The 14,207-nt window shown below is 41.3% G+C and overlaps 1 protein-coding gene across 1 annotated transcript; it reads right to left on the bottom strand.

The window, feature by feature from the left end:
- Positions 1-8,787: 8,787 nt before the first annotated feature.
- Positions 8,788-13,420, bottom strand: LOC119315591 (S-(+)-linalool synthase, chloroplastic-like). The gene is made up of 7 exons (XM_037590150.1): positions 13,238-13,420; positions 11,808-12,033; positions 11,192-11,564; positions 10,780-10,998; positions 10,253-10,391; positions 9,508-9,747; positions 8,788-9,358 (listed from the first exon to the last, which is right to left on the bottom strand). The coding sequence occupies exons 1-7, from the start codon at positions 13,418-13,420 to the stop codon at positions 9,086-9,088; spliced, it is 1,653 nt and encodes a 550-aa protein (XP_037446047.1). The 3' UTR covers positions 8,788-9,085.
- Positions 13,421-14,207: the final 787 nt, after the last annotated feature.

The following is a 14,207-nucleotide window of genomic DNA, read 5'->3' on the forward strand; positions in this document are numbered from 1 at the left end:
CCCCCGACGTTGGCACCCGCGGCCCCCGCGGCGCCCCCGACGTTGGCCCCCACGGCCCCCTCGGCGCCCCCGGCGCCTGTGGCCGGTCTGGTCACCCGCGCCCATACGGGCGTTTTTTGCCCGAGCTCGCGCTACGCCTCGGCTGACTACGTCCATGCGGCATCCACCTCTGAGCCGTCGCCGTTGCCGTCCTCCGTTCGAGCCGCTCTTCGTGATCCACTCTGGATGGCTGTGACGCAAGAGGAGTTTGACGCCCTATTGCGCAACCGGACGTGGCAGCTTGTTCCCTGTTCCCGGCACGCCAACGTGATTACCGGGAAGTGGGTCTTTAAACACAAGCTCCGTCCTGATGGTACCCTTGATTGCTACAAAGCGCGCTGGGTCATTCGTGGCTTCCGACATCGTGCTGGCATCGACTTCATCGACTACTTCGCTCCGGTCGTCAAGGCCGGCACGATACGCACGGTTCTCCCCCTTGCGGTCTCCCGTGCTTGGCCGGTGCATCAGATGGACGTCTCCAACGCCTTCGTCCATGGTCATCTCGAGGAGCAGGTCTTCTGCCAGCAGCCCACCGGGTTTATTGACCTGGCGCTTCCCGACCACGTGTACCTACTTTCGCGGTCCTTGTATGGACTCAAGCAGGCCCCGCGCGCTTGGTACCAGCGCATCGCGGCGTTTCTCCACCAGCTTGGGTTCCGCTCTACCCGCTCGGACGCCTCGCTCTTCGTCTATAATCAAGGCTCTGACACGGCCTACTTGCTGCTCTATGTCGACGACATCATCCTGATGGCATGTACGGCTGGTCTCCTCAGTCAGCTCACGGCTCGCCTTCGCGCTGAGTTCGCCATCAAGGACTTGGCTCCTTTGCACTACTTCCTCGGTGTCGAGGTGGTGTGCCGTTCGGATGGCTTCTTCCTTCATCAGCGGAAGTACGCTCAAGAGCTCCTCGAGCGCGCCGGCATGCTTAACTGCAAGCCCGCCGCTACGCCTGTTGATACGAAGGACAAGCTTTCCGCCACGGATGGTTCTCCTGCTTCGGATGCCGCTTTCTATCGGTCTATCGTTGGTGCTCTCCAGTACCTCACTCTCACTCGACCGGAGATACAGTATGCCGTGCAGCAGGTGTGTCTTCATATGCATGCTCCTCGAGACGTTCACTGGGCTGCCGTGAAGCGGATTCTCCGCTATATCTGTGGCACTATGGATCTTGGCGTCACGCTTCACGCCTCCCCCGACACCGCCCTCACCGCCTACTGCGATGCAGATTGGGCGGGCTGCCCTGACACTCGTCGCTCCACTTCGGGTTATTGTGTCTATCTTGAACCCTCACTCATCTCGTGGTCGTCCAAGCGGCAGCCTACGGTCTCTCGTTCCAGTGCTGAGGCTGAGTATCGTGCGGTGGCCAACGCCGTCGTCGAGTGTTCGTGGCTTCGCGAGCTACTTCACGAGCTCTCTTGCCCTGTTGACCGTGCCACGGTGGTCTACTGCGACAACGTCTCGGCGGTCTACCTCTCCGCTAACCCGGTGCATCATCGACGAACCAAGCATATTGAGTTTGATATTTATTTTATTCGGGAACAGGTGGCCCTTGGCCATATTCGTGTTTTGCACGTCCCTACTTCCCAACAATTTGCCGATATCATGACCAAGGGCTTGCCTACGGCGCGTCATTTGAGAAGTTCTGGTTCAGTCTTTGCGTCAGCCGCGGTGCCGCTTCGACTGCGGGGGGTGTTGAGTATATGTGTTATGTGCATATTATGTATTGGGTCTGCCTCCTAGTTTCTTGTATAGTTGAGGTCTGTGGCCTATCTTTATACATCATATATACGTGCCTATGCACGAAGAGCAATACATCGTGCAATTCACATATTCTACAGTGGCGAAGATCTCTTATGCCACCGATAGAAGCAGCGGCGGAGGCGCGGAGCTCTTCCAGAGGCAGGGACGCACGCAAGGGAGGAAATCCTCCTACAACAGCACCGCTCACAAGGAAAACCAGGAGCCCTGTGTCAAACTCTAATGGGGCCTATCTTTGAGATTGACTTGAATTCTCTATTGCTTGCTTCTTCTTTTTTACGTTTTTGGTAACTAGATTCACATTTTATAGATGATGACTTTGATCTTGGAAGACTAGACGCTTATAGTATACAAAAGATGGAAGATGGAAATAACAAAATTAGTATTAGCCAAGCTATTGGCAAAACTCAAAACTGCTATATGGATTGAGGAACTCAAGGACTAATGGTCAAAGCCTCACGGGCTCACCGGTCCTTGAGGCTTCAGCTATGGCTGCCGATGCACGTCCAAATTTCAACATCGAATTGATTCCTGGACCTGCCGTCTCGAGTGAAGAATCGAATGGTGATGGCCGCGGACGAGAAAACGAAGAAACACCGACGTCGCGGAGTGACCCTTGGGGGATGATGTCTCCGCAATTGCATAGGATGAGGATCGGGCGATCGGCTTCTGCGCTTCGTCAGGACTGGTAGTGACGAAGTGGGCCCTCCTTTGGACCAACCTTTTTTTTTTTTGAGGATTGAACACCTAGCCTGTTATTTGAGGCGTCGAACACCTAGCCAAACTGTTTGCACTTAGCCGGCAGAAAGGGCTAAGTGGGCTACGTGCTGCTCCTGCAGCACCTAGTCGTCTACGGGCAGCACTTTGTCTCGCCTACAGTGAGAAAAAGCGTCCGCTCGCCTCAGCGCCGCCTCTAAAGTATTATTTTTTTGCGAGGTTAAAAAGAGTTTTATTTCATAATGATCGGAATACAATCACGAGATAACTATTCCTCACATAAAGGTGGACTTAAATTCAGCCATACTGCAGTACAAGCATTGGTACGGCTATAAAGAGCCAGTTGATGTGCTACCGTATTCTAAAGTAGGCAGGCCCATTAGGACCTACCGACCTGTCGCTTTGTTGGTTCGTTAATTTTTTAGCTTTGTTTATGTTTTTGAAATATCCTAAATACATGTATTTCAGAAATTATTATTTATTTAATATGTAAAAGTGTTCATCTCACATATAAAAAATGTCCATGCAGTGTGAATAAAATGTTGACGCAACATCAAAGTTCTTAGTAGCATTAAAAAATGTCTGTGACATTTACAAAATGTTCGTGCATTTAAAAAATATGTAATGTGACATTTTAAAAAACAATGTTAATACAATGTAAAAAGGATCATGTAGTTTATTGAGAATGTTTCGTACCATTCAAAAACATGTATGTTACATTCTAAAAAATGTTCTTGAAATTTTCATAAAATGTGTGTACAATGCAATTAAATGTTTAAGTAAGTTTTTAAATGTTACCCCCGCTGATAAAAAAGTGTCATGGCTTTAGTTCAAATTTAAACTAAATCTGAACTAAAGACACAACACTTTGTTTGGATCGGATGGAGTAGTATATTCAAAAAAATGTATGTGCCATCTGAAAAAATGTTCAGATGTTTCAAAAATATGCTCACCATGTTTTAAAAGTTGTTAATATAATGTAAAAAAATGTTCACATATTGATACTCCAAAAAAAATGTTCAACGTGTATTTGGAAAAGGTTTAGCATTTATTTGAATATTTTTAACATGTATTAAAATAAATGTTCATCATGTATTTGATAAATGCTCAACATGTATAAAAAAATGTTATGCATACCGCAGCGGCATCCTTTGATAAGCCACAACACTTTTTTTGGATCGGAGGGTGTAGTACATTGAAATAATGTACGTGCCATTTTAAAAAATGTTCAAATGTTTCAAAAATATGCTCGTCATGTTTTAAAAGTTTTTAATATAATGTAAAAACAATGTTCACACATTGATCCTCCAAAAAATGTTCAACCTGTATTTAAGTTTAACATTTATTTAAAAAATGTTTAAACATGTATTAAAATAAATGTTCATCATGTATTTGATAAATGCTCAACATGTATCAAAAAAATGTTATGCATACCACACCGGCATCCTTGGATAAGCATACGTACCGTAAGGACATGTAACGTAGTTTTCTCTTGATCTTCCTATCGAATGGGTATTTGAAAGAAAAAAATCTGATCCATCGAGATAGCAGAAATAAGATGTGTTGGCCATTTTTTCCAATATTTCATCAATCAAGGATATGGATAATGATCTTTGTTGAAGATATGCCTAGAGGCAATCATGTATAATGATATTTCCAATGTGTTTATGAATCAATATAACCCTTGGACAATAGCAATGATGCATGTCGGCAAGTACATGACTTGCCTATGAGATCTTACATTGTATGATATGTTCTAAAAGGTCCCTGGTCAGAAAGTGATATTTGGACTCACATTAGACTAGACCGGCATGCAATAGGTGGATGGCTTAATCTCACTAGCCATGGAGCGTTGGACGCTAATCAAACTGCATGGACCTAATTGGATCCGAGCTCCAATATATAGATATTAGGTCGGATAAACCCAACCATGACACACATCGATGGGTCATTTGCGAGTCTCTAGTACAACATATGTTACATGTCCCTGAGCTGGCGCATGGACTCAGGGTGGTGACTCACCTGCTTTGGGCTGACCATACGTTACTCCGTAATTGGGTAGTTACAAAGATCCGTTTCTGGCTTGTCCATACTCACGCCATGCGAGATTGTCGAGCAAGATGGGATTTTCCCCTTTGATCTTGAGAGATATAATCTCGGCCCCCTCGTGTGATCCGACCTAGACAAGCATGGCCATGCGACAAGGATTATGAGATAATACGGGTTTGAGATCGGCATCACTAGAACGAGAAAGAGATCAGACTGCAACAATGATGATTTATTTTCTTTGATCAAAACAACATATATAATGAGGTTAAAGGAACAAAAGTGTGATACATTGTACAGGTTCACCAAACCGGCTTCATTATCTTCTTGGTGGTTGACACGTCTTGCTCTTCATCCCATAGTTCTTTCAACTTCCGCTATCTCTTCATTTTCGACTCCCATCCCATGCTTTCTATCTCGTTCTCGGGATTTGAAGGTGTATCTCGGCAAGTTCAGTCAATTCTCCCTCTTCTTCTTCTTCTTCTTCTTCTTCTTGAGATTCCGTAGATAAGTTTTATTTATTATTGCAGAAAAGGGAAATTCTACCCTTTCTTGTCCGAACTTGAGAGATTCAATATTCTTTATTCGATGGATCTCTACACCTGCACCATTCGAAAAAGTTGCCCTGAATAATATCTGACAATGATCCCTAAGAGAAAGATGTCAATGAGGTAAATAAACGAGCCAACAATAACACTGACATTTCTAAGGTTGCCATACAGTTTCCCTATCAATTTCAAGCAAGCTTAATGACAATGTCAGTTTTCTCAAAGGCAGAAGGGGATATATCATTGAAGATTTTAGCATAGAGACTGTAAGGAATAATATTAATTGAAGAACCAAGATCACATAAGCCAAAATATGACGTGCTTCCAAAGGAACACGATAGTACTGGTTTACCTGCATTCCTACCTTGCATGCAACCAATGATATAAAAGGTAGTTTCTTTTTCTGGTTGGATATCATTATCCATTAGCATTGTTCGTACAAAAAGTTCCTTCACGATATTTATGTGGGGTTTGATCCCACAATGCTTCACCTCTACATTCTTCCTACACTTTCGCGGAAGGTCCATTTCGTTCACCTGTGATTTCTTCCGAGGAAGTGCCGGACACATAATATTAGAAATTTTATATCTTTTATTTATTGCCGACACCAATCTAGTTGATTTGGCCTTCTTAGTGTAATGTTGCAAATTCTCTTTGGGAACCTATATAAACTGAAAAGAATCTTCCAAACCTGTAAAAACACGTCAATCCAAGTGTAGTTCACTACTTATATCTTTCATCTCATTAGACTTCTGTTGCAATCATAATCAAGTTCAACACCTCCTTTAATTATCTCCTTTATCTAACCTCCAAGTTTCATTGTGAAATTTCATATTATCGAGTAGCCCCCAAGCTTGGGTGATGTTATAGACTTATAGTTCATAAAAGCTTTGCCAGATGCGAGGTCAATGGTTTTGTTACACTGACTATCAAGTACTCCATAAAAGAAATGTAACACCATCCATGATGGATAATAATGACAAGGACATTCTTCAACAAGAGTGTGACACCTTATATTTATTTTGATTAAGCTTTCACCTGGTCTTTGTGCGAAGCTCCAATTTTTTTTTGCCTTACTTCATAAGTTTTACTTTCGGGATAATGGTAGGTGCAAATGCAGTGGATAATTTCTCCTAAGTGTCAACGTTACCAGCAGGCTGATCACATAACCATGATTTCTCTTGATCAGTTAAAGTATGAGAAAATAACTTAAGTTTCATTTCTTCATAATAGAAAGCATTAAGTTTAAATATCCACATATCTCATCAAAAAGTTGAGCATGTTTGTAAGGATCTTCAATACCATCTCCTATGAGTAGCCGACGGAAATTTCCAAATTCACCAGTGGGTCCTGGCCCCAAAGATATAAAAGTACCCCCAAAAAAGGGGCCAGAGACTTTAATAGCGGCAAGCTGGTAAAATTGTTCATATGCAGCCATAGTTGCTCAGAACCTACAAAAACTATTAGAACACAAGAAAAAAATCAAAACTCGAAACAAAGCCCAAAAGTGCTCACCTCCCTGCAATAGCGCCAGAAAATGCTCGATGGCCTGCAAGTACATAGGGTTTAGTTGTAACCTTTTCGAAGTAAGAGTATCAATCCCACAGGGAACACATGAATTGGAATTTTCCCTTATAGAGATTTATGGAGATGTGCCTGCAAGTTAGCTGCAGATGCAAAGCAAACTGAAGGTGTAAGATTGTAATGAATTTCAAGTTGCGTGTGAACTAAAGAAATAATGCAAAAGAATTAAAAGAGCTCAACAAGGTGAATAAGGCGTCGGAATTGACAAAGGGTTAAAGTCTTCCTAGGGAGTCCATAATTCCCATTCGTACGTGTCTAACGTAACATATGCCACTGCATAATACTAACTTGGATACTTGAGTCACTTTCGATATTTGTGATTGGGCAGATCCGGATACAGAATACACTCTACTCGAGGTAGACTTCGTAGCATGCACACCACTACTATAGTTTCCACGCCCCGGTCCCACTATGGTAATTAAGGGCTTCCCCATGAATGTGGCCTCACCAAGGGTTCTTCGTTATTTCCCTATCAATTGCAAAGGCGAGGTAGAGAGGCTTTTACCCTCAAATTACCTCAATATCATGACCTTTACAATGATAGTAATATGCTTCGTGGCCTGCGGCAGAATTGCTGAGTGGGGCCCCTTCACAAAATTCACGAAGGCTATTAAACAAAACATTCAACAGAGAATCTCATAATCTTATTAACGTTTCATCTCCTATACATACGAAGCTTCATCCATATCCTCAAGAACTAAGGGAACTACTCACACCTGGAGATGGCAAACATCATACGAATAGCGGTGGTAAACATGGATGGAACAAATGGGTAATACACGTAGTGATCCACAAGGGTTCGGTATAACAACGAGATGGAGATGGATAGTCGTGACGATTACAGTGAAGATGCTTGATGTCACCATACCCTTGCACGAGGTGGTCATGATGGAGATCACTTCCTTGCTTATTCCTCCTCTGGATGCCTTCCAGAAGCTAGGGTTCTCTGTTCTCGATGTGTTTCTGGAGTCTCTGGGCGTATGTTCCCTGAACCGATCACACAGGGGTGAAGTAGTTGGCCTGGCGGCGCAGCAACACACGGTATGAGCGCGGTACGAGTGTGCACACTTGTACCATGTGCCGTCAAGTGCTCTAGTTGCCTCCTCACAATTCCTATATTATCCCTTATACTTATTCTTTTATGGTGATTGACTCTAACATTGATTGACGTGATTTCATCACCATTTCTTGGTGTTGTTTCCTTAAACTCCCAAAGGCATCCGAAAATGGCATCCTGGAGAAAATAGGTAAAAAGAAGTGCACAAACGTAATAAAATCTGAAAAAGCCTACTATGTAGGCGCAAAACATAGAGTAAAAACATAAAAAAAAATTGACTCATCAGTACGTCATTGTGTTTGTAGTAGTTGGTAGCAAGTAATGTATATAAGAGATTTCATAATGTGGTGTACAATTGTTGTTCTACGGAGCCATCATTGTTGCAGGGTAGGTTGTAGGCCATAATGTGTACTATTTAGAATAAAATGTTGGTACGGCGATGTTTACTTCAAATGTAAATAATTACTCGTGGCATATGGGTAGATGTCTACACAACTAGTAACTAAGTTATCAGTGGCGTGTGATATGTAGGGAATGTCATTAGTACATTACTTACCAGGGGTGCACGCCGGTGAGTACGCCACTGATATTTAGGTTACGTGTGGCCTGGACTTCGCATGCCACTAGTAACCAACATGATACTAGTGGCATGCAGGCTACACACCACTAATGGGAAGCGCACACACTTGGTAACCCACACGCTGCTAGCATGATACTAGTGGCATGCGACCTACACATCATGAATGGGCACTATCAACACGCTAGTAGTAGGCTTTCAAATACTGGTGCAGACAAAAAAAATCAAAAACCTATTTGCGATGTGGGTCTTCCACAAATGGGTTCTTTTCATTGCCCTTCTAAGATAGATGTCTATCCCAGGGGTTTCCATGTTTATCGATCTTCCTTGTTGTATATAGAGAGCATATCTGCAACTAAAATTAATCCACTTCTTGCACTAAAGCAACATGCACAATGTCATAAAGTTGTGCAGCCCAACAATCTTCTCATACATTCACAATTTCATAGACAAATAAGTACTTCAATATGTTCGGTTCCAACACTTTCATATGCATCTCGTCGTACATTGCAACACATGCATGAGCTTACAGGCTGGTTAGGTTTTTTTGCAACGTATATTTATTGTCTTATCACTTGGAACACATACGCTAATGGTGCAGGATATTGGTCAACATCCTACGTGGCAACCCTAGAAAAAAATGTTGCACTACATTTATAGACTTGCATACAATGGGCTAGCATGCATTTTTTTATGATAGGCTTCCTATCCAATTTCTATTACAGAAACATTGGGTTCGTACGTGGTAGCATGCATGATTCAGAAGAGCAACATCCTGGTGTAATCCTCAAGGATGGGGAGCCTATGCTCATCATCATAGCCATACATGACGTGGACCATCCTCGCAAAGTTGAGTGACGTGCCGACAAAGGCATGAGATAGTGCTGAATTTGTTCCAGAGAAGCATTCCCTATTCAGATCCTCCCACTCACCCGCGATTATCTCTAGCATGTGTTCCTCCACGTCACCTTGAGAATTTTCTCTCTGATACAACTCCTTGTACGATCCATCGAGTCCTTCTTGCGATTCATCCTACATGATGAAAAAATGTATGATCATGCTAAATTTGTTGAATGTTGACGTGTATGCGCACCCAGACAAATATATATGGAATTTATTCAGGTAAAATTATTGGTGGTGCCCAGAAGAATATGTATGACAAATTGTTGGTGTGTTATCACCTTTGCACTACCCATGTCGTCGCAGAGCCTCATGATCTTTGCAGGGCAAGATATTATTCGAAAGATGTAGTCTCTGTTGTCCTCTGTTAAATCATGGCCTAGCATGAAGAAAATATGCAAGAATACAAGAGGTACTCCTGAAGTGATGATGCCGTTTCTTAGATAGTCCTTGGATGTAGGGGCCTGATTAGTAGATAACCATTTCCCCTCGATCATGAATCCATCAAACAAAGTTGCCCACTACAAGAAAAAATGAAGGAAGGTAAGATTAATTCCTTGAGTATAATTTTATTATATATTTTTCTTGTAAATACAACTAGATAATTTCCTTGCATTGCAATAGGACACATATATTTTGTACGTAGTCACAATGATTTACCTATCATTTTAGTTAATATGATTACGTAGTAAAAGGTAACTTTAGTTAGTAATCTAATCGACACTTATTGACTTATCAGTAAACACATTATTTTATTTAGTTAGCCAATAAGATTGGGGGTTGGAACGGTTTTAAAGGAAAACCATTCGGGTTGATCTTCAAAATCAGAATTGGAGGAGGTGGGGTAGGAAGGGAGAGTACATACAAAAATAAGGAACTTAACACAAATCCTCACATGTTTTTTAATTAACATAGATTAAAATTAAATGATTTAATACGTAAAAATATGTGAGGTGCTAGGGTTAATATTTAGTTGCTCAGGATAATCAAATTAAAGAAAATGAAGAAGCCTTTTAGCAGACATACATCTTTCTTGAGATGATTGATAGGGTTCAATCCATGCTCTTTCTTGACCATATCGGAGATGTCATTTGTGACTGTGTAAAGAGCCTTGTAACATGATATCATGTAGCTTGGGAGTGAATCAATGGCTGCAAGATCCCATCTGCCAAAATGTGCATTTATGTTTCAAACTTCAATAAAAGCAATATTTTTATATCATGTATAATGCCTTAACTAATCCATGATTCTTTTATTCCATTAGCAAAGTTATTACATTTTGGTCATAAACAATCTCTAAGATGCAATGCTTTGCACTTTTTTGTAGGAATATGCAATAAATATTTAGAAAACTATTAATCTATGAAAATATTGCATAGATTGCTTATTTTGAAACAATCTTAACAAATCTGCATATATTATACATCAAAGTTAAATAAGTTTGTATATTTGACTGGACATATTTAATACTTCATTTTTTGATGAACAAAGGTAACTATATTACTTCTACAAAATGCATTAAGCTTATTTATTAAGGGAACATCAATGCTCACGTTTTGATTGCTTCATTAAAGAGGGAGAGCTCTTCTTGTGTGGCGACAAGATCAAAGATGTCATCCACAATGTAGACCATGGAGATGATCTTTGTGGTCTCAACCCGATATCTAGAGAAAGAGAAACCCTCAAGGGCAGTCATGGCCCACATGTACCATTTAAGAACTTGATCCCTTGCAGCCGGTATTTCTTGAGCCAATCCCAGATCAATCCACCATCTTTGAGAAAAGGAAATTTTCATATAGTAAAAACCACCAATCCTTTAGTCATGGGAATACATGAGCAATAAAAAATATGAACTAGTAAATTTGACCACTAGTTCTAGCATTACGCTCTTATCAAGATGATGCGCATATTGACCATCTTGTAGAAAATTAATCATGGAAGGACACTAGTTTATTATGTTTATACCTCTTAACCTCCTGCCCTTCCCTCTGATGTTGTAACTTCTTAATCTGAAACTCTGCAAGTGCTAGATTCTCAATTGCCATGTTCCTAGTGGGCAAGTTTTGGAGGTAGCTCAGATGGTGCCTTGCCTTGTACTGCATCAGGCTCACATGATAGGGATGGTCTAGTGACTGGCTCACATATCTTGCAAGGTTCGGCTCCATATACTTAATTGCAAATCTAAGGTGCTTGCTTGAGAATTCATTTGCCTTGTAGAGTGATGATTCTCCCATGTTGAGGTGTGACATGTCTTGCAAGCTCAGTAGCCCTCTAATGTCATTGCTAAGCCCGATGTTGAAATCACCATTATTGTTCATGAACTTCCGTAGAACATCGTCTGCAACATCGTGGAGAAGGGTATTAGGCACATGTCATAAATAATGAGAACAATACATCTGAAGGGAGGTTCTTAAATGCTCCACAAGGAAACCTTAAAAGTTAAATATTGGACTTGGCTAATCTTAGATTTTTTTTCCAGCAAAGTTATCGTCTAAATTCATTTCATAGACCAAATTTAACCCAACCTTCCTAAACTTGTGTTTTTATCTGACTCAACATACTAAACGTGTATGTTACTGACCTGCCGAAAAATAATATCCAGCTTCCCTCATCATCCTCGAAGAAAGGGTTGCATCAAGCAGATCATCACTATGGATGAGATCCACACATGAGCCCATGATGGTATCAATTTCGTCTTGGAAATAGTGGTCGATGCAGAGGCGCTTTAGGTGATCAATAGTTGTCAACATGCCTCCTCTACTCTTCGGAGGTTGTTGCAGCAACGCTTGAACATTCCTTAGGCTTTCCTAGTGTTGTAGAGAGAGCAAACTTCTTTTATAAAAAATATAGAGTTTACAGAAGTGCAATAGATACCATATATTATCTCAGTTTGAAAGTAGATGACATGATAAAAAATATGCATCCTAAATTCTTCAAGTTTGACTATTAATATATGAATAAAATACTCAGGCTGGCCGGGTGATAGCTCTTACAATAATTTTTTTCAATACAAATACCAGTGATGCCGTAGGTTTATATTTTGTTCACTTCTTATCAAAATTAACATCAAAGATATATATAAAACTACCAGCACAACACACAATATTCAAACTTATCTTTAAGCAATTCACGAATTGCCAAATTGAAGTTAAGAGAGTTTTTTTTGGATGAATGCGATATTTATGTTGACAATGAACACCCATGGCGAGACTCAAATGTGACATCAGCTCTGATAGGTGTGAAATCGAACCCCCGAAGTAATTAGAAAAATGACATAAACATGCATGCTAATTACATTCAAGTACCTTTGGTTTTTCCATGACCGACAGTACATGCTAATGTTGCTATCTATGACATCCTAAAGAAGTATGAACCCAAATTTCTCCAAATCTTACTATCAATGTATGAAAACATATTAAAACTACTTTCATTGTATGGTAGGTTTATACACCCTCTGTCTGGAAATACTTGTGGGGGAAATAGATAAAAATGAATGTATCAAAAACTAAAATACGTCTAGATACATCCATTTCTCCAACAAGTATTTTCGGACGGAGGTAGTATTTTATTAACATCTTATGACAATCAACAATCAAATATAGAGTTTGAAAATTGTACTGATTCAAAAAAACGACATTAGATTATGAATGAAGTACACATATTTTCTCTCTCTCCTTGGTTCCTGAGTAGATGTCATTCTAGGATGTTGCACGAACAACCAGCAGACCACAAGATATTCAAAGTTACCTTGAGATGCCAAACTGTTTCCAAGAAAAGAAAATGAATCTCTAAACTCAGGTTAAAAGATTCTTTTGGTGGAAGGCGACATTTATATTGAGGGCTAGGCATCTATGGTGAGAACTAGTCTCGGCATTACGTCCAATATGTATGAAACTGATCCCCAAATTAATTCAAAAGAGACATAAGCATGCATGTTCTCAAATTGCATTCATGTACCTTTGTTGCCATGTATGTTCTTTGTTTGTACGACAACAATATATACTTCAATACCTGGAAGTCAAAATCATCCGACAGCTCATGGGACGCAGGCTCCGGCCCGGGATATATCACAGGCGAAGGGCGGAAGAAGCTACAGTTGCGGCCGCTCCGGCCACCATTTCCAGCTACCCATGAAGCCGAATGGAGCAGTGACTCGACCGAGGAGAAGGAGAAGAAGGCATGCGCAGCAGCCATCGGTTGCTGAATCAATGGTGGCTGGCTAGCTAAGTGTGCCGTGTTACAGATCGACTAAGCTAGCTAACTGGGTAACTAACTAGCTTGGACGATATGGGATGAACAAGTAGCTGTTGCTGCTGCTGTGTCTTTGGATTGATGGAGGAGCAATGCATACATGCCCTCTAGATTTATAGGGAGAGGAGAGCAGAGCAGAGGGTGCCGCTGGGTCGATCCATCCTCCACCGAGTGGACTGTTCGCCCCAGGTGAGTCATGTGCAAAATTCACTAAACGTGCACGATTGTAGCATACGTCTGTTATCTAGTGAACTAGGAGTAGCTAGCTAGATACTCCATGCTAAGTCAATTTGTCGTAGTACCTTAAGTAATGCACATTTACTTAGTGTAGACAAAGACAAGTTTATTACTTCTCACATCACTCACGCGCGTCACGTCATGCATGCACACTAAGCATGTTTTTTAGAGTAACAGGGAGTGCCTTCCCGGTTGCACTGAAAATGAGCCAACAAGTTCACAGAATCTGTCAGGGCCAGAGGCCAAAACATGCAACTAAGAAGAATAAAGCAGAGTTTACTAACTACTACAAGAGAATCTTCAAGTAACACACATGCCGAATATCCACTATGTTCACTATATTCTTCGCTTGACCGGTACACCATTGGATCCAAGATCCGGCCTGCTTTTTAGCTTCCAGCATTCGGATTGTTCGTTAGGAAAATTTGAAACTGTTTAGTGTAGTATATCAATTAATTCATCGTGCTTTGTGGGTCTAGCGGGACCACACTTG

The sequence above is a fragment of the Triticum dicoccoides genome, chromosome 6A (assembly GCF_002162155.2).
Source record: "Triticum dicoccoides isolate Atlit2015 ecotype Zavitan chromosome 6A, WEW_v2.0, whole genome shotgun sequence".
NCBI lineage: Eukaryota > Viridiplantae > Streptophyta > Magnoliopsida > Poales > Poaceae > Triticum > Triticum dicoccoides.

Bases quoted from the DNA above. Each gene is read 5' to 3' on its own strand.
- LOC119315591 (XM_037590150.1), bottom strand. From the start codon at position 13,420: ATGGCTGCTGCGCATGCCTTCTTCTCCTTCTCCTCGGTCGAGTCACTG. The intron at 12,034-13,237 runs GTATTGAAGTAT...CTACAACACTAG, and splicing joins CGGATGATTTTGACTTCCAG to GAAAGCCTAAGGAATGTTCA. The intron at 11,565-11,807 runs GTCAGTAACATA...ACGATGTTGCAG, and splicing joins TGGATATTATTTTTCGGCAG to ACGATGTTCTACGGAAGTTC.